Raw genomic sequence first — 27,097 nt, forward strand, 5'->3', positions numbered from 1 at the left:
CTTTAACCTCAGGACGTCCCCTTCATCGTCCCTCCGTCTTGGCTGCTCTAACCGTCCTCTCATCCCACCAGGAGCAGCTCCCTGCATTAAAGCCATCAGCCCCAGCGAGGGCTGGACTACGGGAGGCGCCACGGTCATCATCATAGGAGACAACTTCTTCGATGGGCTCCAAGTCATCTTCGGTACCATGCTGGTTTGGAGCGAGGTCAGTTTGCCAAGCAGCCGTCGTCCCCCGTCTCGGTGTTGTTTCGACCCCTCCGCCGTGCGCTTTTGCCCTCGGACGTTGGAAGTAATTCAATATGAAAACATACTTGCTCCTCATGGTCGGGCTCTTAACTGTGTGTGATCTTGTGAACGTTTGTGTTAATGTTTGTCTAAATGAGGTCTGCCTCGCTAATGAGTCCCCACCAACAAGCAACCGCCGCCCATCTGTACGCTGCCACCACTCCCTCGCTCCCTTCTCAGCGGAATACTGATCAAATCAGCACATTTTGATAGCCATTGGCTTAATGCTCACAAAAAAAAAACACTTACCAACACACACACACACACATATACAAAGCTCGCCGTGGTACTTTTTTGCCAGCACAACTCCTCTACAGAGTGTTTATTTGTCTTCTGACTCCACTCACCGTGAGCGCAGAGCCACCGTGGCTCGATTCCAACAACAACACCCAGTGTGTGTGTGTGTGTGTGTGTGTGTGTGTGTTAAGAGCTGTGGGGTTTGTTTACAGTGTTGAGAGCCACACTTACACACACTAACATGTGTACAGAGTCGCAGTTTAGCTCAAACTGACTCCGCTCTCTCGGCGTTACTCAGAGTGGCTCTAATGGATTTTTGGCCAACCAAATGTTTCATTTTCACTCAAGCCGACTATCGGTGCCGAAGAGGAAGAAGCTTGAAAAACTTGTCTGTGTGAAGCTGCATGTTTACTAACTTCTGTTTGTCTGCAGCTTTTCCTTCTTGCTGGATATTTTTTTAAACATTTTTGAACTATTTTTGAAAACCATCCATAACCATCCATTTTGAATTAATGCATATATATATATGTGCAAGATTTTAAATGCATCAGTATCTCGTTCTCCTCCCATTCAGTGTGGACAATAAATCCACCTAAACCAATTCAAGATGAAACTACAGGTCATGTCGGGGATTGTTAAGAACTCACCAGTCGCACTGATACTACTTACTTTGTGTTTTTGTGTACTCACTCTTGTGCCCTTCCCTTCCTTCTCTAGTTGATCACGCCGCATGCCATCCGGGTGCAGACGCCTCCCAGACACATCCCCGGGGTCGTTGAGGTCACTCTGTCTTACAAGTCCAAACAGTTCTGCAAAGGCACACCTGGAAGGTTCATATACACAGGTAGGCCAACACATGCTGTTTTAGCTCTTTGCATTGCATGTAAAACAAACAGAGGCGCGACATACAGCAGAGAACATGTGCAAATCAAACAGAGGGCAGGTGAGTGGCACACGGAAGGCTTTAGGCCGTGATCGTGCCCGGAACATGTTGATAGCTTCTAGCATCTACCCTGCGCAGCACACAGTCTAGAGAGGACCACCAATGTGTCCCTAACAGGCCGCGGTTTGAAAGCGTCCGGGCTAAATGTGGGGAGATTGTTGGCGCTTCAAGCACAGCCGTCAAATGACGGAGAGTTGAGAGCAAAGTGCACGAGGACACCAGGAAGAGTCGCTAGTTCAACACGTTCCACATGTTCCACATGTTCCACCTGGTGGAATTCTGCCTTGGAGACGATCAAATGTGTTGAGTAAAAAAATGTTTTTTAAATCATCAAGTTAGTATTAGTTTAAGTTTATTAATGTATAACTTTTAATCGCAATTAATGCATTTCAAAATGAGAGATTAATCAGTTAATTTTTTGTAATATGCTGACAGCCTTAATAAATATCATTTTAAACGAGTGCATGAAACGTTGCCAGCGTGTGTTTATGTCTGCTTCTTTGAATAGCGTCTGTGAGTTGCAGTTCACTCTCCGGCCAGACAGCGTTGAACTAATGACTGTAGATTAGTCGACATTAACGAGCCACACTGGTAAAAATGCTGCCATAATCAGAGCCTCGTTAAAACCAGCTACAATTAAACAGTCTGCTCTTTATGACTCTCCATGCTGAAACTATTAGTGAAATCATCCAGAACACCCAGTTTACTAACACACATGCACACACACACACATCAACCCACGCATGCATACACGCACACACGCAAACACACAATCTTGGAAGAAGAGTGTGTGATTTCTGACCGGATTGTTGACTCTGAATGAGCATTTTCCTCCAAAACTCAGTCAAGGACGAAAGAGGAAGAAAGAAATGCAGAAGAAAGCCTGTGTGTGTGTGTGTGTGTGTGTGTGTGTGTGTGTGTGTGTGTGTGTGTGTGTGTGTGTGTGTGTGTGTGTGTGTGTGTGTGTGTGTGTGTGTGTGTGTTTGCTCATTTGGTTTGCACATGCATGTGGCAATGGATGGAGGTGATGTGATGTCTGGTATCGATCCGCTCAACATGGCTCCATCACGCCGTAAGAATGACGTCATTCCCAGAGAGAAAAGACAGAAAAGAAAAACAGCTGCAGCATAAATTCTTTAGTGACATTTAATGACCAAAACTATAAAGATGAGGATTTAAAGCCTGATCGATAGAGAAGAAACAACTCACCGTGAATAAATTGTCACTTTTTATGTGGGGTCAAATCCATGAACGCTTTAATATCTCCCAAAGAAGGTTTTAGAAAGTAACATTTAAAGAATGTTATTTTTAAAAAGTGGTTAAAATTTAACGTAAGGATAGAAAAAGTAAAGCAGGGAAGAGGATGCTGAGCAGTTTGACTATTAGACAAAGAAAATAGCTCCACCTGTAGGGATTCATACACGAAATAAAATGGAAACGGATTCTTGAAAGTGCTGAAACAATCTGAGAGAGGAATCTAAAAGACTCTATGCATTTATAAATGTCTTGATGAAGTTGGAAGGACTGAAACATGTAGACTGATTTTCCTTTAATGGGCAGTTTAAGTTGTGCTACGTGTCGCTAAAACGTTCCTGCTCTGCAGTTTCTTTCTGCCCTGCTTCCTCGGTCCGACCCTGAGGCCCGCCGGCTGCTAATTGGTCCGTCTGGTGTCTAACTGCGTCCCCTATTGGCCGGTGATGATCACCCCGCCGCCCGTGACCTCCCCATTGGCTGATCGCTTCAACATGCGACCCAGGAAACGCAATCCGTTACCGCGGTTTCCTGACCCCACCTCAAGGTCAACTTCTTCGCTGGTGAAAGGTCGCAGCGGTGGAAACTGATTGGCCCATGAGGTTTCGCGGCGCTTCTTGGCCTCGGTTGCCTCCGGCTGTACGGACCAAGCAATTAAACGCAGACGCACCAGCATATAGCAACAACACGACTTAAACACACACACACACACACACACACACAAAGCCACCCTTTCAAACATGGGCGCGAGTTGAAAGTAATTGTAAATCAGAGAGATATGAGGGAAAGATGGAGAGTAGTCTGGTAAACAGATGGTCTATACACAGGCACACACACACATATACACGCACACACAGTGTCGAATGGCGGCTTCATTGGCCTGGTGGGCCAACATCACACACTCCTATAAAAAACATATCGGTACAAAGGGGAGATCAATAAATGCTGCCACATACACACAACGTGCATGTATGCAAAGATTCAAATCCCAGCAGAGAAGAAGAAACTTTCAGCAAGAGCCAAAACGGAGTCGAACAATTCAATGCAGTTAATTTAACGGACAAAGAGAAGGAGAGAGAAAAAAGAGTGAAAAATAGAGAAAAATAGAGTGAGACAAGAGAGTCAAAAGCAAGAGACGGAAAGGTGCACTCTTAAAACCAGATTGTAAATCATTGATCTGCTCGTAAGTGGATCACGCATGTACCGCTACACACATGTGCACGCACACAGAGCCCAACACACAGAACGTCGCTGAGAGAAAGAGATCTCATCTCATAAGGGGAAGAATGGAGCAATAATTCAGTGGTATTGAACCGCTGGCTGGCCAGAGAATCGATCCCACCACACCTCCTCTCCTCCACCTCTTCTACGTCAGGCGTGCCTTTTCTTTCATCCACCCGGCTCCACCCCTGCCTCCTCCCTCCTTGACTTCCTTTGCTCTCTTCGGTTTAAACACCATCAACAGATAACCATGGTAACAAGGCCGTGGTAAGGTGATGATGGAAGCGCATGCTGAAGAGGCGTGGACGTGCTTCTCCTCTTTGCCGCTTCCCCCTCTACTCTTCTTCCGTCTGCCTTTTTATTGTGAAACAGGAGTGGAGGGTCTGTCCTCATGAAACTTCTATGAGTATTGATCTGCGGGTGGCCCCAGACCGGGAGGAAGAGCCAGGCTGCAGGGAGCGTGATGGAGGACTGGATGGGTGGATGTGGATGGATGAAAGTGGCAGAAGGTGTAGTTAAGAAAGAGAGGGGGGGGACGGAGCATCGGCGAGGGAGGACGGGGAGGTGGAGAAGAAGAGAAGGGATTCGTGGTGGAGACGCAGGCAGCACGTTCTTTGTTCAGTATGTTGTAACAACACCTCTGGATATTTGAACATTTAAGGAAAATAAGAAATTATAAAAAAAATGTTCTGACTGTTGTTGGAATGGTGGGAAATAACCATCAACTAACCAAAGTGGGTTTTTTTTCGCTGTGACTGTGATCATTCCTGCCCCATTGGTCATTTCAATCAAAGATCAAGAAGGGTAAAAACGCACCAAGGGATTTTTAGGAAAGACCAAAAAAAATCCACAACACAACTCAAAGTGTTTTGTCAATTCTCCTTTAGAATGAAACATCATTTTTGTTACAGCTGCAGTTTTAAACCGTTTGATGTGGTTGACATTGTAATTTGAAGCAAACAAAAACAAAAACATGCGGCAAAGGTTATTTTGAATAAACACTTTCTAACTGATCGTTGTGTTGTTTTGTCGCTCATGTTGGATGTTGGTGTTGTTGACGTCTTCTCAGCCGGAGTTGTACATCTTAAAAACAGCGTCGCTGGGACGTCTTTCATGTGTGCGACTGGACATGTGTGTTTGCAGTCTGCGCGTGTCGGTGTGAGCATTGTTTCTGTGTTTGGACCCACGGATTCTTTTTACTACTGATGTGGAATCAATTGGATGGATTTTGCTGCGTTGATACTATTTCTGTTTCTGTGCAAAAACGAAACCACAAAAAGAAATCGTTGGAGAAATCCGACCTTTTGTCTTCAAAGTACACACACAATCTCTGATATTAACCTCCACGCACACAGACCTACACAAACCCATAAACACGCATACAAACGCACACACCGCGCAGTGATTTAGGGAGCACATTGTTCTATCAATAAAGAGTCGGTTGGAGACATTTTTAGGCCTAAGGCATGAAAACTACTCCAGGTCATCCTGTTATGTACATGTTGTGTATTTCTGTGTGTGCGTGTGTTATATTAAGAGTTGGCATCGGTTAAGCGTCTCCAGAGATGAACAGAGCGTGTGTATCTGACACTGGCAGTTATTTCTGACAGTTGATATCCCACCGACTGTTAGGCATCTGTTTTTGTAGTTTTGTTTTTCTCAGCGGAGTCGAGCTTTCCGTTTAACAAACGCCTCCTTTATCCCATCTCCTCTTTTTTAACTCAATTGTATTATTTTAGTCTCCTTTTCTTCCATCTAGCCCGTATTTCACTTTCTCCTCAGTTCTCCTCGACCTAACTCCTCTACACCGATCATGTTGATGTAATTAGAATATATAAATCAAAATGTGTACAGAATTAAAAGATAACAAATGAATGGAAGAAGTATTGTTCAGGACAGTTTAACATCTGGTATTTATGAAGTTATGGGGCTAACAAATTGACTACTTTGACAGTTTGACACCAGAAACTTGGGTGTGATGTGATAATAAAATAGAGACACATATAACACACACACACACACACACACAAAAACACAACTACACACACAAAAATAAACCATAAAACATCACATAATTGTTCAGCCGCAAGTAATTTATTAGTGTATTAGTGGATGTGGAAAGTCCCAAATATCCCTCCAGCTGCACACTTGGACAACAAACACACGCACACACAGATGCACCCCATATCTACATCTCTTCATGTAGTGATGCTCTTCTACCTCTTTCTTCTTATCTTATTCCCAACCTTCATCTGTCACAGACACACACACACACACACACACACACACACACACACACACACAAGGTACACATGCCCTCAGTTTAGCATAGCAGGTTCAGTAATGGGCTGAAGACACATGTTCATCACACAGACGTCTTTAAACTCCGACTGATAGAGCTTTCAGAGCCTGACTTGATTGACATGCTGATCGGATAAAGACTAGAGAGGAACATAATTGCAACATTATAGTGCACACTAAGCATTCTTTAATACCCTTTAAATTATACCTCTAGTGCTATTATCATACAGATGCTTTTGACACCATGAGTTATTCCACTAGATCTTTTCATCTTTGAACATTTGCATGTTGTTGGGCTTCTATTCTTAATGTCGATAGCAGAACAGCAGTGTTTTTAGCACTCAGAAGGATTTCATTCAAGACATGTCCCCGTAGGTAAATCCCCGTCAATTTCCACGAGCACGAAAGATATCCACAAGTGTAGAGGTCACTCGTGTGCTCAACCAGCTGTGCACGACTTTTTGAGAGCGCTTTTACGTCCCTGCGTGCAGAGTATTTACGCTCTTGCTCACAAAACCTTCACCTGCTGTTTTTCCTTTTTGACAGGAAGTAGACGGTTAACAAATCTTCCCAGCAGGTTTTCTGTTGTTTACTTTGTCAGGGACATGTAGTAACGGAACTCTAAGTTGCCCGTGTGAGTGTGAATGCTTGTTTTTCTCTGCGTAATAGTCGTGCATTTTACAATATATGACATCATCGATATTTTGTTGAAAATCAGTAGCTTTCGGGAATTAGTTGATAACGGAAGATGTACTGTTCCCTAGAATTGTCCCGGAAGTTGAAGTTGTCTTCATGCAGATTCTGTGCAATCTGCAGCATGAAGCTGGAGGAATTGACAATGAAACCTCATTTGTTACTCATTCACATTTTTTTCCCTCTGCCTTTTTCTCTGCAGCATTGAATGAGCCGACCATTGACTACGGTTTCCAAAGGCTTCAGAAGGTCATTCCTCGGCACCCTGGGGATCCCGAGAGGCTACCAAAGGTACCCATGGAAATTTATATTCACTTTTTGTCTGCACAATTATTTAATGCCATAGGCGGACAATGGACGCAGAATTAAAAGGCTTATGGGCGCTTCAAACAGACACAAACAGTGTAGCTCCTACAGAGATCAAACCTGCAACTTCTCAGTTGACACTAAGCTACTCTGCTTTCAAAGAAGAAACACAAAGAGATTACATAAATTCAAAACACTAAGAACAACATATTTTTTTGTTTATGTTTTAATTGTTTGTTTTGTGTGTTATTTTTATATTTCTAAGCAGAATATGTCTTTTCGAATCTCTTGTGGTTTGTGCTTTTACCCTCTTTGTGAACTCTGTGTCTGTGTGAGCTGCGAAACCCGTTCGCAGGATGCGTTTGAATCTGCTTCAGATCAGAGTCATATCTGATTATTTGTTTATCAGCTGGAGATCAAGCAGCGTGTTTAAAAGATCAGCACATGGAAACTATTATCACCAAACGTTGAGCGCGGCTTTGATAGCAAACCCTGTCATCATGATCTGTACATGCAGGTTTTTAGTTTGTGTGTCTGTGTGTGTGTGTGTGCATGTGGGTGAACACACGACTTCGAGCTTACCTATCTGGGTGGGCAGGGTCATGACCTTTTAAACAGCTGCCATTGATTGGCTCCCTGTCCCCTCTGGAGCCGCTCCAGGACTGGCTGTCTGCGCTGTGACATCATCAAAGAGGGCGCCGGTCATGATGTGATGATGTGGCTATGAAGCGACCTCATCGCCACCCTGCCGACGCCCTGCCGACACCCTGCCTCCCGCTCATGTGTTAGCAATCAAATGTGCAGTATCCCCACGGACGTGTTAAATACATCACGCACAAACTTCTAATCTTGTGAAGACTGTGGATCCATAGTCTGAATGGTCGTGTTGGGAAACAGGCAGATTGTAATAAGGGTAATCTGACTGAGATGTTTGGTTGTCTAAATGTTTGTGGGTTTCAGTACCTGATTTATCCAAGAGCTTCTTATTTGACACATGGGGCTTCATCTGTGAATTTCCTACAAAATAAAGGGGGGTTGTTGTTTTATTTATTTATACAATGGATAATTTGATCTAAGAAATCAAATTGCTCAGACCTGCATTTTGTTCTGATGACGCCTGCTGGGGTTGTAGAAAAATAGTTGGCTATTTTCTTTGTTGTTATTATCCTTATTATGGATGGAGCATTGTGATTCTTATCATTACTGTTAACACAAATGTGCCACTTCTGACCCCAGTTTAGCATTAAGCTCAAGTTTGTTAAGCAACATGATCTGACACATGAAAAACTACAGTGAGAGAACCAACTTAACCCTGCAGATAGTTTGTTACACAGAACCACCATGGAAGCCGCCAAAGGCTCTGAATCGAGTGATTGCATGAACCGTCTGACAAGTAAACGCTTTGGCTCGTCTTTCAAAGGAGTGTGATGTGAGTGATGCTACTGCAGCATCCACTCTAAAACCTTTTTTAAAAAGGCCCCATTGTTGTTTCCAGCGAGCCGACGCCTCTCTGTATCGTCTCAGACTCACTTAAGCCGCGTGGTTGCCAGTAGCTCCTTGTTGATCCGTGCTCGTTCTTACCGGACACACGTTAATTAGTTGAAGTCTGAAGGATAACGGTAAAATGAAATGCAACCAGAGTGTCTGGATCAGCGCCAGATGTGCAGTACCTTCAGAGCATTGAGCTCTGGCAGTCCGGGATCCGAAAAATCTGAATTTATTTTAATTAATTTTAAGGATTTTAATTTAGATTTCAATTGTCCACACTGCCCATGCATGTTGATGTGTGTGTCTGCGGGTGTGTTTGTATGCGTTATAACAAACTGGCCATTTTGGTTGTCGCCAGATACAAACTTGAATCTTGTTGGGAGAATCGATCAGCCTTTTCATTGCAGTTATTCGAGTTGGTTACAAGCACCATGAAGAGACAGACAGACAGACAGACAGACAGACAGGGCAGTGGAGTGTATGAGAGGATTATCAGTGGACAGACGATTCTTTTATTGTTCAGTGAACATTAAAGTGATTTTTCCCTCCACACACACACACACACACACACACACACACACACACACACACACAAATACGGGTGTTATAGCTGCCAGTTTGTGTGACCGCGATCTCTTCAGCATCCTTCCATATGTGCACAAGCAGTTACTGCATATAATGAAACGCATACAAAGAGGGAAGCCTAAAAAAACACTCCAGCTCTTTTATGACTCAATTACACGCTTGTAAAACTGGAGCTTCTTAGTAAAACCCAAAGTATTAAGAATGCTGCAGAATGTCTTTTTAATTGCAAAATGTTTGCTGAGTGTACATTAAAATCGGCTGCTAATCAGATGTGTGGTAACTAGCAGTAACTAAGCAGATGCAGAATTTATTCTTTGGATGCACAAAGAAATCAATGACATCTCATGTTCACTTTTGTCGCCAAAAAAAACAGCACTGAAAGATAATAAACTCTCAGGTTTCAGAATATTTCTCAAATGTAATGAAGAAAGACTGTCTTTGCACAGATTGCATTTAGAAAAGCAATAACTGCACAATTGTTAATCACACAATTACTGGAATAAAGTCAGATTTGTTATTTTTCACTGGATTTATTATTTATTTATTATTTCCCAAGATTTCATTGCGGAATATTAAAGTAATGGCATATTGTTGACAGTTATGTCCATGCCCCATTAAATACAGAACCACGATACTTTGAAGGATTACTTATGTGTCTAAAAATGTGCAGACCTTCCTTTGTGAAAGGTTTGAATGGTCACTGGTGACCTCCTTTGGTGACTCACTCAGCTGACCTGTATGCGCCTCCTTTTGATGATGTCACACGACGTACTCAGGTCCTGACATCAGCATTATCACAATGAGTAATTCTGGTGATGCAGACTGGAAACCTTCAATCTGTCTATTTATGTACACTGTATATAGTTGTTAATATTCACCAGTAATGAGAATTGGTCTGTACATATATATATATATATATATATATATATATATATATATATATATATATATATATATATATATATATATATATATATATACATATATATATATATATATATACATATATATATATATATATATATATATATATATGTGTATACACATATGGGTGTGTGCGATTGGGCCCACATCCCTCTGAGCCCAGATGTGCGGTATGACATCATCTAGGTGTGACCCTGCGTGTACGGCATCCCTAATGGGACATTAGAAGCGGATCAAGCCACTAATGTAGCAGCATTAGGGAGGAATAAGTCATGTGTGTGTCATGTCTGTGCTGGGTCGGGACACGCACATCACACACACACACATCAAATACAGTAGATAACCAGCATTTCCTCGTCCTAATGTTTACAATGTGTGTGTGTGTGTGTGTGTGTGTGTGTGTGTGTGTGTGTGTGTGTGTGTGTGTGTGTAATGTATGGTTATCACATTAGAGCCGTTCATGACCTACACAGTAAAAGCCTTGACACCTCCAGTTATTTCCATCTCTCTGCCAACACAGCTGCATTTTCTTTCACAGCTTCATATTTTTTCACTTGTCTCTGACTGTTCGTCTGTCCGTATATTTACCTGACACAGACAAGAATAGATTACACCAAACATGTCTAAATGAGGATTTAAATATACTCAAAGACTTGTGTTTGTGATTCTTTTTTAAAGACTGACAAGACACGAAAATGATGGGTACATGTCAGGCGCATACTAAGTATTTGTCAACAGATAAAGACAATGTAGGACAATCACATGAAACAAGACAAATTATATACTTTTATATTGAAGCTTCAAATCCGGCTTTATTGCAGCAATTAAAGGAATCAAAGAAAAAGCCTGCGATCCGTGATTAACAACAACACGTTTCAGAGTTTGTGTCTGTCAACGTTGTCACAAGTGATCGCTATGGATCGCAATGAAGCACAAACTCAGTTCATCCGTTTGAACTGACACCCAAGAGACGGCTTTTGTCCCCAATTTCAATTTATTATTGACAGAAGTTGAAGATCTCAATCAGTTTTGAAACTAAACGATCGACAAAACTTTTTCATTCCGATGCATCTCAACGCAATGCAGCTGGAAGTTCATTGTTCATTTGTGTTGTGCAGGAAATAATCCGGCAAACAATTCTTTACAATTTACAGACGCGACCTGGGAGAAATGATTTAGGTGATGTCGTTTTGTGGTTTGTGATATTGTGGTTTCAAAAAAGAAAAAAAAAACGTTAACAGGCAAAGAATGGTAAGCGCATCGATCCAGGGGCATCGAGTGATTTAGTAGCAGAGCCCCAAGACTTTATAATGATGATATTACCAGAGGATCATCTTTCCTTCCCATTTATCAGCTACTTCCTTACTGGAACCGCTCGCATATACAGGATCCGATTTCTGTGAATGTGTGTGTGTTTGGTGTGTGTGTAAGAGAGAGCCACTCAGCTCACCAGTCTAATATGTGGAGGTTAGCGGAGAACCTGCCCGGCCAAAATAATGTGTAAAAGATTGAATTTAGCACCGTGGAGGGGAACACTAAAACTGCTGACTGGCTCTGTGACCACGAACATATTGCCTCTCCATCAGCGTATGTGTGTGTGTGTATAAGTGATTGTGTCGCATACTGTAGGTTGATTCTGTAAAGAACTGAGTGTAGAAACAACAAGACATTATCTGTTAAACAAGACACCTTAGAGTCCGGGGGGGTCAAGAGAGAAAGAGGGAGAGACTGGAAAGGGACTGAAACAAAGAGATTAACATGTGAATAACAAATAACAAAACTCCTTCTTGTTGCAAAGTAATCCACCTTTACAGTAGCTACACTGGATGAATTTTTAATTTTAATTAATTATATAAGTGTTCTCTGATATGAACAGTAATACACAGCAGAAGAGCCTACAAAGCTTTTGAAATTTACTTCAGAATGTCATTTAGAACCAAATACACAGAAAAGCTCCAGACTTGACAGCAGCATAATCGGCCTTTAAAGGGAGCGAAGATGTGTATTTTTACTCAGATATTTTCTCTTCTCTTTCTCAGGAGGTTATTTTAAAGAGAGCAGCCGACTTGGTAGAAGCCCTTTATGGTTTGCCCCATAACAACCAGGTGAGAATCACGCACAAACAAAAAAGAGAAAAGGAAAGGGTTGTTTCACGTGTCTTTTGGTGGTAACCGCTCCTTTGCTCTCTGTCTCTTCCTGTAGGAGATCATTCTGAAACGCGCGGCGGACATTGCAGAAGCTCTCCATAGCGTTCCGCGAGGACACTCCCAGCTCTCCGGCTCCAACCACAGCGGTATGATGGGAGTCAACTCCTTCACTGGGCAGCTGTCCGTCAATGTCTCCGAACCCCCGCAGGCCAATCAGGGTGAGGCTATGAAAGTCTTCGTTTGGATGTCAATGAGTTTGACCAAGAAAACTCAGAATATTGTTTACTTTTGAGATATTTAGAAAGAAATGCTTAGCATCTGATACAAGTTGCCTCTTGCATTATAATCAAAACGTTTTGAAAATCCAATAAAAATTCTTCTTAGAATGTATTAATATGGGCGTTTCCAAGTAACCAGATGTTAACAGGCAGCTTAACTGCTTTGTCCCTTAACAATTGCCTACAAAGTATTACAGTGACAGGTTAAAAGTTAAAATATGCAAAAAGAAACACTATTTCATGCCAACGTTTTAGGTGCCGTTTACTGAATAATCTTCAGATGAGACCAGTCGAATAAACCTCTGATTTTGTACTACAGATGTTTTCTTTCCAGCAGTCTAACAGAAGACGATGAGATGGAAGAACATATTTTGTCTGTTTCTGTTTATCTGTGTTCACATAACTCCGACCAACTGTCTAAGCACTTCATGCTCCTCCTCCTCCTCCTTCTCCTCCTCCTCCTCCTCCTGCGTGCAGGATTTGTGCGCAGCAGCAGCAGCAGCGTGTCCCCTCACGGCTACGTGCCCAGCTCCACGCCGCAGCAGACCAGTTACACTTCTGTCACCAGCACCATGAATGGCTACGCAATCAACACCGGCATGAACAACCTGGGAGGCTCGCCTACTTTCCTCAACGGCTCTGCAGCCAACTCGCCTTATGCTAGTGAGTGCGCATGTGTGTGTCCACTCCACTGCCAATCGCACACTACGCAGCAGAAAGGTTCACGTTTCATCAGCCCCTAGTTCCTACAATGAGGATCGCTTAGCGGCCACCGAAACCCTTTCGAATGCAGTTCTGTAGCAGCTGGTTGGATAACAGGTGTTAATAATTGCACACGTTCATAGGAATCTTTCACACGGCACCTGCGCACGTCTCTGGACTCAGTCCTGAATGAAGGTTTCCCCCCATGAGCCTTTCTGTCTCTGTGCATTCAAAAGAAATCACCAATCCATTTTGTCCTCCTACCATCTCCTACCATCTCTTACCTCCTTCCCTCGCTTCTTTCCATCCGGCAGCCACATCTCTTTCCTCTCGGTTGGTTAATCGCATCGCTTGTCCATTTAGCGGGAAAGCAAGAGGGAGGAAGGGTTACGGATTCGGATGGAGACGTTGTATCTTTCCTGATATCTTTCTCATTGCCGATGAAATGAGGATCTGACTTTGGAAGAGTGGAACCAGTTGTTTAAATGAGTCTCAAAGGTGTCTGATGTCCTTTCACTCTAAGCTGTTTCTGCGGGAACCCAACTTTGTTACAGAGGCATTTTCACATTAAAACACAACGCTTTCCCAAAACGTTGGCCAAGTCCAGGTCACGAAAGCTCACAAGGCAAAGATGCTTCTGACTATGACAATTTCTAGACTTTTTTTAAAACAAACAAATCTATACAAACATGTCTGGCACAATGTAGAGAATTTAAAATTTAAGCCATGAATTTCAATGAAGTGACCATAATCTCTCTCCTTTATTCTCACCCTTCGTCCTTAATCCATCCTTTCGTTCATAACACCACCTCCCTCCTTCTCTCTTTCTCCTTATCCCTCCTCTCTTCCCTAAAACACTGAATTACCACCAGTTGTTCCATCCAGCCCCACCATGGCCTCCTCCACCTCTCTCCCCTCCAACTGCTCCTCCTCTTCTGGCGTTTTCTCCTTCTCTCCAGCCAACATGGTGTCGGCGGCCGTTAAGCAGAAGTCTGCCTTCGCTCCAGTGGTCAGGCCCTCCTCCTCGCCTCCGCCCTCGTGCACCAGCTCCAACGTCAACGGCCTCCAAGGTAATTCGCCATGACGGCGGGCCGGGCGAGAGGACGTCCCCAGCAGATACTCTGCCATTACCGTCCCCGTTATGTTTCACATTGTTCTCTGAACAAACAGTAGGTGCACGGTCGAGGTTTAGTTCTCAGTTCAGCCCACTGCTTTGATTCATGCAGGAATGTGTCAATAATGGTTAGATGGATTGCAGGGATATTTTGCTCAAGCAATCCGAGTTTATACACCAATGAGCTGTTAATTGTTATTAAACACACACACGCGTCGTCGTATAAGAAGCGTCGTAAAATTTTGCTAAAAACAATAACAGCTGATTCTGTTGAGATACACTCTGCAGTGTGTGTGTGTGTGTGTGTGTGTGTGGCGTTAGCTGTTAGCAATGAGCTGATCGCACTGTCCAAAGCAATAAATGTGAGCAAACTGTGTTTCTGAGCGCAGATTATCGGCCGTGCACCCGACTGTGATGTCATCATTAGCGGGCCCCTATTGGCCAAGGCCAGAGTGGGAGGAGTCAGCAGACAGTCACAGGTTGATGAAAGGTGTTTTGAGAAAGTGAGAGTCAGTGCAACCACAAGAGCTGCTTGAGCGCTCAACCACTACCGGCCATGCAAAGTATTATGCAGATTAGCCACAGACGCACGCGGACAACCACAAGCAAAATCAGGTTACTTTTCTAATGAGGAAAAGTTTGCTTTTTGTACTACTTTGATCCCTCCTCCCTCTGATTTCCACTGACCTTACGACCTTTCTTTGTTGTTTCTCTCTTCTGCGTGTCTCCCTTCTTCTCTCTACCAGATCAAACCTTTGTGGACTCTAGCAAGTACTCAACAGCCAACTCTCTACAAGGCCTGGCTTTCACCTGAAGTATGTGCCTCGACTATCTTTTCAAGCAGATTACTGTTTTTGCACATTTTGAATGAGTAAATTTACTAATTTCAATACAGTTATATTTGCTTGTTTGACATGTTCTACCTCTGAATGATCTTCCACTCACCTTACTAAACCTCACTCAACCCAACATATCTTTCCTGTCTCACCAGCCTGGTCTATCCTGTCCTCCCAATCTCACTTCCGTCTCATCATCACCTCTTCGTCCTCTTCAGTTGTACCCTTTCATCCGCACCTCATCCCACGGCACAGATCAAACATTCTGTTGCCTAGTAACTCCTCCCTGTCTTCCAGTTGGCTTGAGAAAAAGACAGGAAGTTATTTAGCATTTACAGAGACAAGAAAAAAAGGAACATTTGGCAAAGAGAATTTATTTCTCAACATTGCTGGCTTTGTTTAGCTGTGTGTGTGTGTGTGTGTGTGTGTGTGTGTGTGTGTGTGTGTGTGTGTGTGTGTGTGTGTGTGTGTGTGTGTGTGTGACAGAGTCTGTGCGGGGTGTGGGAACTGAGAGCGCAGCCTCAAAGCACAGCTGACATAAACACTCCCCACTTACAGACACACACACACACACTTTCCTCTGTCACACACACGCAGGGATCACACGCTGGCAGCTTACCATGGAGCGATCGACAATGACAGCTGTTCGACTCTCTCGACAGGTTTTAGGGGCGGAATACCTGTCCTAGTGTTTGTGTGCTTGTGAGCACCTGATAAACAAAGGAAGCAGGTTCCATGCACAATTTAAAAACATTTAGTTCATGTTTTTCTTCTTCTGTGTGTATATATGTGCGTGGTAGCATTTACTTGTGCAGCAGTCTTAAGCCTTCAAAGTGAGGACATTTTGGCAAGTCCTACGTCCCAGACATGGTTTGAATGTTCATGTTAGAATTGCTGAGGGTTGATGATCACAGTGAGATGATAGATACATAGATAGTTTATTGATCCCTCAAGAGGGAAATTTTGTTATCACAGCAGCATGTACAGGGAAGAAAATAGAATTAAAAGATACACAATATAATAAGATAAAACATATTAAATTATTAAATAAAATAAAATAAAATAATAATACAGTTTATCACAAAGATGGGAGTACAAAGTGTAGTGTGTGTGTGTGTGTGTGTGTGTGTGTGTGTGTGTGTGTGTGTGAGTGTGAGTGTGTGACTTTGGGCTGGGCTCTGTCTCTCACATGTTGACACCCATCCCTTGGGTTATAATACACCATGATGCAATCTCTGAGGCACACACAAACACACAATAAAATACACTAACTGTTCTCTCGCACAACCAAATGTGTGTGTCTGCGTGTTGGTGTGTGTATTTGTGTGGGTGGGTGTGTTTGAGCGAGCAGCGTTGCCAAAATCCAACTTACTGTATGATGTGTCTCTGCTCGATTTGTTACAGATTCATTGGTCTATTGATGTTTTAAATGTCACTGCAGTCACACAGCTGCACAGATGTGAAGACATATTGATCTATTTATGACATTTTTTTTATGACAATGAAAAATATTTGGCTGTATTTTAATAGGTTTCCCCCCTTTCTCTCCCTCTGTTTGTTTCTCCACCCAACAGCAATCCCAGGAATGATAGTTCCACACATGTAAAGGTGAGAATGACTGTGTGTGTGTGTGTGTGTGTGTGTGTGTGTGTGTGTGTGTGTGTGTGTGTGTGTGTGTGTGTGTGTGTGTGTGTGTGTGTGTGCCAGATGAACCAAGCACATCCACGCTGGTCCCTGCAGAGGATTCCGATGCGAGTCAGACTCCGGTCGGGGATCGATGTCCCGATCTGAAGGAACAAACCCAACTCAGGCCTTTCTAACACAAAAACAACAGCGAGAAAAAACAGACGAGGAACAAAAAACAAAGACTGTTTGCAAAGAAATAAGTTGTTTGGACTTTGTACACCGTGATGCTTTACAGGAGAACGGCCACGCCTACATTATGACTCTCCACAGACGCAGGAAGTGTATTTATTTTGGACATAATCCACTTCTTCCCTTGAATGACTTCTTTTTGTGCAACAGTTAAAGTTTGATAATCATCTTCTGACTGTATCTCACGTGACGGATTTTCTATTAATGAAGGAATATAATGTGAAGAACGCCTGATGATGATGGTGGGGACTATGATGATGATGATGATGAGATAAGGCTGCAAGATTCATAGAGGGTCAAATCCAGCCGACACAGACAAGCCAAACCAGACACACACTTTTGCTTCTTATTGCCAAATCCACACCACCATCTCCACAAGCACTTCGAGGGGCGAGGTCTTCCTGTGCAGATGCTTCCCCGCCTGTTGCAGTCAAGAAATCCCCACGTTTCAGCCAACAGAAGGTGTTGAGGGAAACAAAATCTGTCATTTGACAAACCAGGAATAAAAGACAGAAAGAAGACTCGCTGTCGGTCGGTCTCAGGATAGAAGTTCATACTTACTTGCATTGGTTTGTGATCGCTGGGAGCCAACGGAGGAACTGACTCACCTCCTTCACCGAGACCTCCGTCGGCCTTCTTACCACACGATCTGCTAAGAAGTCGGGGAGGATGCGTTTTAAAGACTGCTGCCAGTTTGTTGTGAAAGTCGCTTTCTCAAATGTTTGGTCTCAGTACACAAATCCTTGTTTCTGTTTTGTTTTTCTTTTGGTTGGCTCTCAGTTTATTTTGTTAGCTGGACATTTCTCTGCTGACTGAGAGAATTGCAGTCAGAAAGTAATCCAGTGGTGTGGCTTTAAACCGAGTCTCTACGTAATATCACAATATGGGAAATTAGCACAACTTCTTTGTGGTGGCGTCACGTAATGAGTTCAAATCCACCACAAGGAACAAATTATATTTCTGCATCAAAAGCTAGTTGTTAAGGTGTAAGAACAAAAACATTATGTGGAGGTTTAACATTACTGGAGTAAAGTCAGTGTAGACTTTTAGGTTCACGGGAGCACAAACACCACAATTTTAGTTTTCCATTGGCTTGGTTTCATATAATTTGAACACGCGTAATGGGCTTTGAAGAGGTCATCGTCATTTCCCTTATTGTGGTGAGATTAAAAAAATCTGCTTTTGATTTCAATTCATTTTTACAGAACAACTGTAATTCTCTGCATCCCAGTTTGCACTTCAAGAGGAAAAGATGAGGTAGGAATTTCTTTAAGTCTTGTTTAAGTTTTTTTTTTTTTCCACGGCGGGATAATTAGCCAGCAACACGTCTTAAATGCACACGCAAAGTAACTGATGAATTGTTGTGAAAGTCACTGTAGTGCGTGTGATTAAACAGTCTTAATTAATTTATGATTCTGTACGTTTTTTTGCCCAAAGCCCTTGTTTGAGATTTTACTGCGTGAACAGTCTTACACCACAGCTTCAACTATGGTTTCCTTTGGGGTCATACATGCTGGAATGCCACATTATGTACAACTTACAACGTTGCTTTCATGCCTGTAGTAGGTTAATTGTTTTATTTTTTGTCACTAAATTCATGGTATTTGCCAGTAAATTTCGATTCAGACAGAAAAACTAACTGGCATCACATGCTGATAAAGTAAACCCTTCATATTTGAGATTAATCAGTTAATCAGTAACTCCTGCTCGAGGGGATCCAGGCTGAATATAGTGTAGTGCTTGATAAATAAAGGAAGAAAATTGAAAATAAAATTCAATTTTTAAATCTACAATGGGTGAAAGCAACCTCCTCAGCCAGAAGTCAGTACTTCTTCTTCTTCAGAGCATTAATTCAAAATGTGGATGAACTTTTTAAGGATTCTTTTTAAATGGAATAAAAAACTTGAGAAAACTCACATGATAAAAGATGTTTCCCTTGATCCATCACTCGTGTGCAAGGATTTTAACGTCATTAACCATTTTGTATATTGCGTTTGTTTATTAAAGGCCATACTTCCACCGCTGATTTCAATCAAACTAAAATAAGCCATGTTGTCATGTTTTTTTATTTGTCAGAAAAGCAGGCGGACATTTTTTATTTGCCACCATGTTGTTGGTATAATTATTCTAAAGGATTGCATCATTTAGTTGCGTTATCTAGGTGTAGCGTTCATAAATATGTCTTTATGAAGGTCTGTGTTTGGTCTTCCATGGATTCGAAGAACAGAACTTTCTCCTGTTTTCTGTCTTCTCTTTGCTCCCCCTGTCTGCTCGTTCTTTCCTTTCCCTTTACAAAATGAGCCACCTATTTATTTGATCTCAAATATGGGTCTTGAGACCACTCTTCTGTTTGCCTCCACGTGTGATAGTGCTTGCGACTGTGTGTCTGAGTGTGACGTCATTTTTCTCTGAAAGAAAAATGTGATATTTTGAAGTTAAAGAATGTTTTTCTTTTCATAGTACATATATAAATACCTGTACAGGAATAAGTACATGGAGGGTTTGGTTAAAAGAAGAATGATCCGAAGCAACAGTACTGGTTCATCGTGGCTTGTCTGCGGTCAGAGTGGTGGTCACCATCAATGCTCACATTTATCCGGGGAAGAGTAAAGAGGAAGCTACTGTAAAGATAATGTTGATTCTTTTTTTATTTTAAACTTTGAAGTGTAAAATAACTTTTTGATTCTCTATATTTAATTAAAGTTCTTCTCTGTGAGAAAGGTGTCATCTTTTTTTCAATTGGCTGCTTGTCAGGTCAATCAATCAAATTTTCAAGTGAGGATACATTTAAGGGAATTGATACACACCAGCATAGCAAAAAGTGAGAAATGAGGTGAATTTGCTATCAGGCACAGAGTAAAAGGATAACATTTGCTGACTGCGGTCTGTCTAATCCCGTGGTCCAAAAGTATCACACAATATCAGCCTAAAAATGGCCTCACCTGACGGACTTTGACCCACACTCAAATTTACAGAAAGTGTTTCTGTAAATGCATTAAAATATGCAACACACACAAAGAACATAAAATAAACCCATTCAGCAACTGATAAGGGCGACTGTGGGTGAGTGGAGAGCACGGTCGTCCTCCACTCAGAGGGTTGTCGGTTCGATCCCAAGCCCGGCTAACCCGCATGTCGATGTGTCCTTGGGCAAGACCCTTAACCCAACATTGCTCCTGTAGCTGCGACTACAGTGTGTGAATATTAGTTACTGATGGGAAGGTGTCACTGTGTATGGTTCTCCTGTCATCAGTGTATGAATGGGTGAATGATGTCATGTAGTGTTAAAGCGCTTTGAGTGGTCGGAAGACTAGAAAAGCGCTGTACAAGTACAGACCATTTACATAAAAGTCACTAACATCTTGTATCAGCAATCAACGATTCATTGATTCAAACGAGGCGTCTCAGGTCTCATACCAGTGTTTTTAAAAGTAATTCACAGATTATTATATCATAAATGTTCAAATAAAATACATTAAACCTGATGTTACCTCCTTCTTGTTGTCCCCATGTTACACTCTATTCCAGTAACGCTCACATAGAGAGAGATGCTTCTGAGTCAAACTGTCACATTATAGGTTGTAAAAGTCACACAGATGATATTCCCTTGATTTCCTTTATTACTTTCTATTTCACCTCCATTCAGCTGTTTCAGTTTCTAGCCGCCCTGATGTTAAGCAAGGCTACCAGCATTGCCAGAGATGTGGACACACTGTGTGCGTGTGTGTGTGTGTGTGTGTGTGTGTGTGTGTGTGTGTGTGCGTGCGTGTGTGTGTGTGTGTGTGTGTGTGTGTGTGTGTGTGTGTGCGTGTGTGTGTGTGTTCATAAACAATACAAATTCTCTAGTGAGAATCTTTTCTGTAATGAGACAGATGGGCCCTGCCTGGAGTTACCTATCAGCACAACCACAGGCTATGTGTGCCTGAGTGTGTGTGTGTGTGTGTGTGTGTGCGTGTGTGTGTGTGTGTGTGTGTGCGTGTGTGTGTGTGTGTGTGGTGTTGTTCTCCTATCCTTAGCCTGCAGGCTTAATCAAAGAGGAGCCACAGATGTCTTATTGACACCAATTAGTTCCTGTCTCACGGCACACGCACACACACGTTGATGTATTTAGGGTTTGAACACACATTTTGTATAGAGCTGATATGAGTTCAATTTGGGATTATTTATAGCCTTCGTTTTGATGAGTTGAAGAATGCAGTCAATTTTTTGGAGCTGCACGTATTCACAATTCACAAAAACACACCAGTTCAATGGCTCGATGCCTCTTTGAGTGCACGTGTGTGTGCGCGTGTGTGTGTGTATGTGTGATAAGTCTGACGAGACAGTACTGAAGACATCCATTAGCTAATGGATCTCCACTCTCTAAAAATGTTTCTCCTCCCTCCTCTTCTTTTATCCTTCTCATCCTCCCTCCATCACCACATCACACTCCGGTTGCTCTTAACCCCATCAGGAACCCCACACACACACACACACACACACACACACACACACACACATACACACACACACACACACACACACCCTAATCCTCTCTCTCCTCCTCCTCCACCCTCCTTCAGTGTGACTCAAACCCTTTATGTACACAGGCTGTACATGCTGACAATAAGCTTTCTTTTGAGGTTTGGCTCTGCTCACAGTTTCAAAATCAAGAATATGAACAACAAGTTTCAAAGTGCAGCAAAACGTGAAAAGTGGAGAAAAGCCGCTTTGACCTCACAGCGTGGTGAAACGTAAAAGTGAGGAGCTGCCGTTGTGAAACATGCACATATGGAAAGCAAATTATGCTGACTTTATTTTCACTAATTTGCACAGCCTGCATTAGATAAAAGATACATTATACTGTAAGTGATTAATTACCTTCATTGATTGATTGACTTTTGGCAATCATTACCTGCTGATGCCCTAATGTTTAGTTTGAGCTCCGTCTGGAAGTCCAGGGCTCGAGGGCTTTGTTCCTTGAACATCAGCATATTGGTCTTGAGGCAAATTAAATGACCGAAACAGACCCTTTTTTTTCAGGGAGGGTTGAGGTTGACAACCAAGTTTGTTTAAGAAATGCAAGAAGACAACGCATAAAAAAGTGAGTGAATGAGGAAGGAGGCATCAAGCTAACGAGAGCAGAAGATAAAGGGGTGAGAGACGGGATAAATGGGAGGATGACTGGGAGATGGAGGAAGAGGAGCAAAGGAGGGTGACATGATGATTGTGTGCATGATGGTCAGCGGTAATGGAGTCTTCTCTCGATAGAAAGGGGATGTTGCTGTATGATTTAGCTAAAGAACAATACAATCGCACCACTCTGTTTGTGTGTGTGTGTGTGTGTGTGTGTGTGTGTGTGTGTGTGTGTGTGTGTGTGTGTGTGTGTGCATGTGTGTATTTAAATGAGAAGTACTAAAGCTAAGTAGAGGCAATGGCACTTTTTCACTGCTGCCACTCCAAAAGCACTTGTAACACACACTTACACACATACTGAAACACACTCATACCCACTCACTTAAGCGGAGGGTCTGAAATTGAGCTGGGACTTGAAACGAATACTCCAAACAATTATCTCTCACTCCTGCGTCTAGTAATCCATTTCCCCTGAATATATTCACACGCGCCGCTTTATTTTTATTTTCCCGCTCTTCCTCCCTACATCCTCGTCCTCTTCTTTTACACATTATCACCTCCCTCTTTCCTCCTCCCTCAGAGGTGATGGCATCCTTCCCTCGGGCCTTGGAAAGAAATGTGACAATCAGACTTTTTAGTTTATGGCGGCAGATGCCCGTCACATAATCCCCACACTCGCGTTACAGCTGCAAGTTACACACTATGTTAGAGAGATGTGACTTCCTCCTGGAAACAGATACATTTAAATGTATTTAACAATTAATTTGTACTGGAAAAAGAAGGAAAAAAATAAGAAATGTTTTATTTTGTTTTTATTATTTTTAACTATTTGAATAAACATAACAATGTGAACTTTATGAATAACCCAAACGGTTATCTCAATAACTTAAAATCTGAAATGTAATTACTCACTCATTGACGGATACTTAACTAGTTATTGATTTATTTAACGCGTTATTACATGGAGCCAAATCCAGACCTGGGGACCATAAATGTCACAAGCATGATGTGTCAGTTAAACATATTTTACTTGTTGGTTCTCTCACTCTATTGGATCTTTGTTATTATTCAATTAATCTCCAGCATCCTTTTTGGTTTACAGTTGATGATCTGTGAAGGGTAAAATCGTCAGATTGCTCTTTCTTGGTCACTTTCAATCTGTGACATCATCACCTACTGGCCGATGATCTCACCGGCTGCCAGTAAAAGTGAGATTATCAGTGAGCGGATGTGTGGTGACTGGCAGGGGTGATTTCTGATGACCTCATCCTAATGATTATTAAAAAAAAAGAAAGACCTTCCAGCGTGCATGGTGATGATGATGTCAGTGCCGTTGTGTGAAGCCTTTGTGCGCGTGTGTGTGTGTGTGTGTGTGTGTGTGTGTGTGTGTGTGTGTGTGTGTGTGTGTGTGTGTGTGTCGGACCACAGAATGTGGCTATAATATCATCACATCTCACCAGACCTCTCAGGGATCTCACACACACAGACCACACACAGGTTTTCCTCTGTGTTTGAAGGCCAGAAATAAAAGTCAAATGTCACGGCCGTGAGTTTCTGCTTCTTCTTGCAGAAACACTGAATCCTTTCCGAGCAGGTCGGAGCTTCAGCGTGAAAAACTTCTGCCAGACCGTTGACAGCCAGAGGCTCTGATCGCACCACACGACAGAGTAACCGTGAGAAAAACACAGGAGGAAGAACATTGTCGTAGAGGGAAGACGGAGTATGTTTGTCGTTAAGTTAGTTAGTGACCTTTGCTTTTGTAACTTGTTGCTACTTCCCCCTTGTTTCAGATGAGATAAATAAACACATCATAGAACCAAGTTTTCTAATATTGAAGTAAGAATACTGTTTTACTTAATTTTGGAAACATTGTTCTAATTGTCATTCAATGGTAACAAAGGAACTGCACATTTGATGTTTAATTCAAAACAAAACACTTTTTCCTCCAGCATGAAAACACAAACATGCATCAGTTACTGTGGGTCCACATGTGGTTTTACTTCACTAACTTCCAGCCCAATGCCAAGTGCAGATGAGTCCACGGCAAATTTGAACCGTGTTGTTTTATTGAACAATAACAAATGGAAAAACAGAAATATATTCATGAAAATATTTATCACTTTAACCTCTCAGGGCAGAGCTCACTCCCCCGTAATCCTCTCTATTTCCCTGAGTGTTGCTGTTGAACCTGAGCCAATTGAATAATGCCTCTGCCCAGTCAACCATGTGTGTGTATGCGACCATGTGTGTGTGTATGTAACTGAACCCCGTATTTTAGTTAATTTGTGAATATTTCAGCAGAGGGAGTTTTCACAGTTTCTCAACATGCAGCCGTCTGAGGCTCTGTGCTGCCAGCTGAGTGCTCAGGCAGGAGGTCCGCAGCCTGCGCTAACCCCCTCGGCGACCCCTGGGAGTCTTTTTCAAAGAACCTTGGCTTTGAGTGTGTAACATTGAGCACTGTGCAAGGTTTGATCTTCTACTGCAGCAAACATAGAAACACAGCACCAGGGATCGAAGCTTTTCAATAGTTCATCAGCTGCCATGGACTTTAACCCCTCGAGGCAGAGCTGCAATCTGGCCGACCTCGTTCTGATGGAACATCTTGCCTAAAAACCGGCATTTTCATTTTTTTCCAAGCAATGCTTTAGTTCATTTTTTTGAATAAAATTTGGTGAAAGCTAAACAACCTTTATAACATTATTTTTCCACCATAACTGATGTATTTTTTGTCAGGACTGGTCCAATAAACCGCTTTCTTATGCATTTTATAAACTTTCCCCAGAAGTAGAGGTTGCTGTGTGCTGCTGGTGGACCTTTAGCCTCACAGTCTGGTTGTCAGGGTTGCTGGGTGGAAGGCAGGACTCAAACGCAGACTTGCGGCAAACAAAAGACTTTAATAGTCACAAGGATCAAAAAACACCGGAACTGGGGGCAAACGCACACAGGCAAGAGACTACGACGATCCAAGATGAAAGACAATGACGCGACAAGTGACACAGGAGACACACTGCTTAAATACACAAGGGAGGTGCAGGTGATTGGACACAGGTGGAAACTATTAGAGGAACACAGGGGATGACGAGACAAGGCAGGAAGTGAAGTTACCCGGGGACACGAGTGGCAGAAAACTACAAAATAAGACAGGAAGTGAACCACACCGTGACAGTACCCCCCCCTCAAGGGCCGACTTCCAGGCGGCTCACACTAGAGCGAAACAAGGGGAGGGGGGGAGGGAAACCCGAGACGTTGGTCGGACCACCCGGGAAATTCTGGCGGGCGGCCAGACGAGCGGGGAGCCTCTGGGGGTCGGCCCGGCGGGCGGTCCTTTCGCCGGCTCCGGAGCGGTGACCACAGGGCACGGAACGTCTCAGGAATGGCAGGCTCTGAGAAACGGGAAACCTCCGGGGTCGTCGTCGGCAGCTCGGGGAAACGGGAAACCTCCGGGGTAGTCGGCGGCGCCGGCTCGGGGACACGGGAAACCTCCGGGGTAGTCGGCGGCGCCGGCTCGGGGACACGGGAAACCTCCGGGGTAGTCGGCGGCGCCGGCTCGGGGACACGGAACACCTCCGCAGTCGTCGTCGGCTCGGGGACACGGAACACCTCCGCAGTCGTCGTCGGCTCGGGGACACGGAACACCTCCGCAGTCGTCGTCGGCTCGGGGACACGGAACACCTCCGCAGTCGTCGTCGGCTCGGGGACACGGAACACCTCCGCAGTCGTCGTCGGCTCGGGGACACGGAACACCTCCGCAGTCGTCGTCGGCTCGGGGACACGGAACACCTCCGCAGTCGTCGTCGGCTCGGGGACACGGAACACCTCCGCAGTCGTCGTCGGCTCGGGGACACTGGAAACGTCCGGGGTAGTCGGCTCCGGCTCGGGGACACTGGAAACGTCCGGGGTAGTCGGCTCCGGCTCGGGGACACTGGAAACGTCCGGGGTAGTCGGCTCCGGCTCGGGGACACTGGAAACGTCCGGGGTAGTCGGCTCCGGCTCGGGGACACTGGAAACGTCCGGGGTAGTCGGCTCCGGCTCGGGGACACTGGAAACGTCCGGGGTAGTCGGCTCCGGGACACTGGAAACGTCCGGGGTAGTCGGCTCCGGGACACTGGAAACGTCCGGGGTAGTCGGCTCCGGGACACTGGAAACGTCCGGGGTAGTCGGCTCCGGGACACTGGAAACGTCCGGGGTAGTCGGCTCCGGGACACTGGAAACGTCCGGGGTAGTCGGCTCCGGGACACTGGAAACGTCCGGGGTAGTCGGCTCCGGGACACTGGAAACGTCCGGGGTAGTCGGCTCCGGCTCGGGGACACGGAACACCTCCGCAGTCGGCTCCGGCTCGGGGACAAGGGAAACGTCCGGGGTAGTCGGCTCCGGCTCGGGGACACGAGTGGCAGAAAACTACAAAATAAGACAGGAAGTGAACCACACCGTGACACTGGTTGCCAGTTTATTTGGGGAATGTAACTACTTGTTGCAAAAACAGAGAACTTTCCATGTAAGATATAGAAAATACGTAATAAGAAGTTATTTCATTTATATACACCTCATAATCAAAGAGCAAAGTATTAATAGAGAAAATGAACCACTAATATGTTTGTATGATGATTTGTTCAACGTTTGAAGTATCAACTCAAATATCCACCAATAACATTGTGATGTTAAGATGACCCTAGATGTTTAACCACCATAAGTTGAGCCACCACCTGATTATTATCCAGTTACAAAATACATAGAGATCATTATGATGAGGTAGCACATTTGTACAATTATATGCACAGACCAATGAATAAAAATGT

The 27,097-nt window shown here is 43.6% G+C and overlaps 1 protein-coding gene across 16 annotated transcripts in view; it reads left to right on the plus strand.

The window, feature by feature from the left end:
• LOC120821766 (transcription factor COE1) overlaps positions 1–19,906 on the plus strand; it is a 75,001-nt gene extending 55,095 nt beyond the window's left edge. For 2 of the 16 annotated variants that reach the window (XM_078105231.1, XM_040180751.2), the window contains 9 exons: positions 72–205; positions 1,240–1,366; positions 7,134–7,222; positions 12,274–12,339; positions 12,437–12,599; positions 13,137–13,322; positions 14,234–14,431; positions 15,222–15,290; positions 15,467–19,906. In XM_078105231.1, the coding sequence (XP_077961357.1) occupies positions 72–205; positions 1,240–1,366; positions 7,134–7,222; positions 12,274–12,339; positions 12,437–12,599; positions 13,137–13,322; positions 14,234–14,431; positions 15,222–15,289 (1,031 nt within the window). In that variant the 3' untranslated portion in view covers position 15,290; positions 15,467–19,906. Of the gene's footprint in view, positions 1–71; positions 206–1,239; positions 1,367–7,133; positions 7,223–12,273; positions 12,340–12,436; positions 12,600–13,136; positions 13,323–13,675; positions 13,951–14,233; positions 14,432–15,221; positions 15,291–15,466 lie in introns of those variants that run through there. The other 14 variants (XM_040180753.2, XM_040180749.2, XM_040180758.2 and 11 more) reach the window with 9 other exon arrangements.
• Positions 19,907–27,097: the final 7,191 nt, after the last annotated feature.

This window comes from Gasterosteus aculeatus, chromosome 7, assembly GCF_964276395.1.
Source record: "Gasterosteus aculeatus chromosome 7, fGasAcu3.hap1.1, whole genome shotgun sequence".
Taxonomy (NCBI): domain Eukaryota; kingdom Metazoa; phylum Chordata; class Actinopteri; order Perciformes; family Gasterosteidae; genus Gasterosteus; species Gasterosteus aculeatus.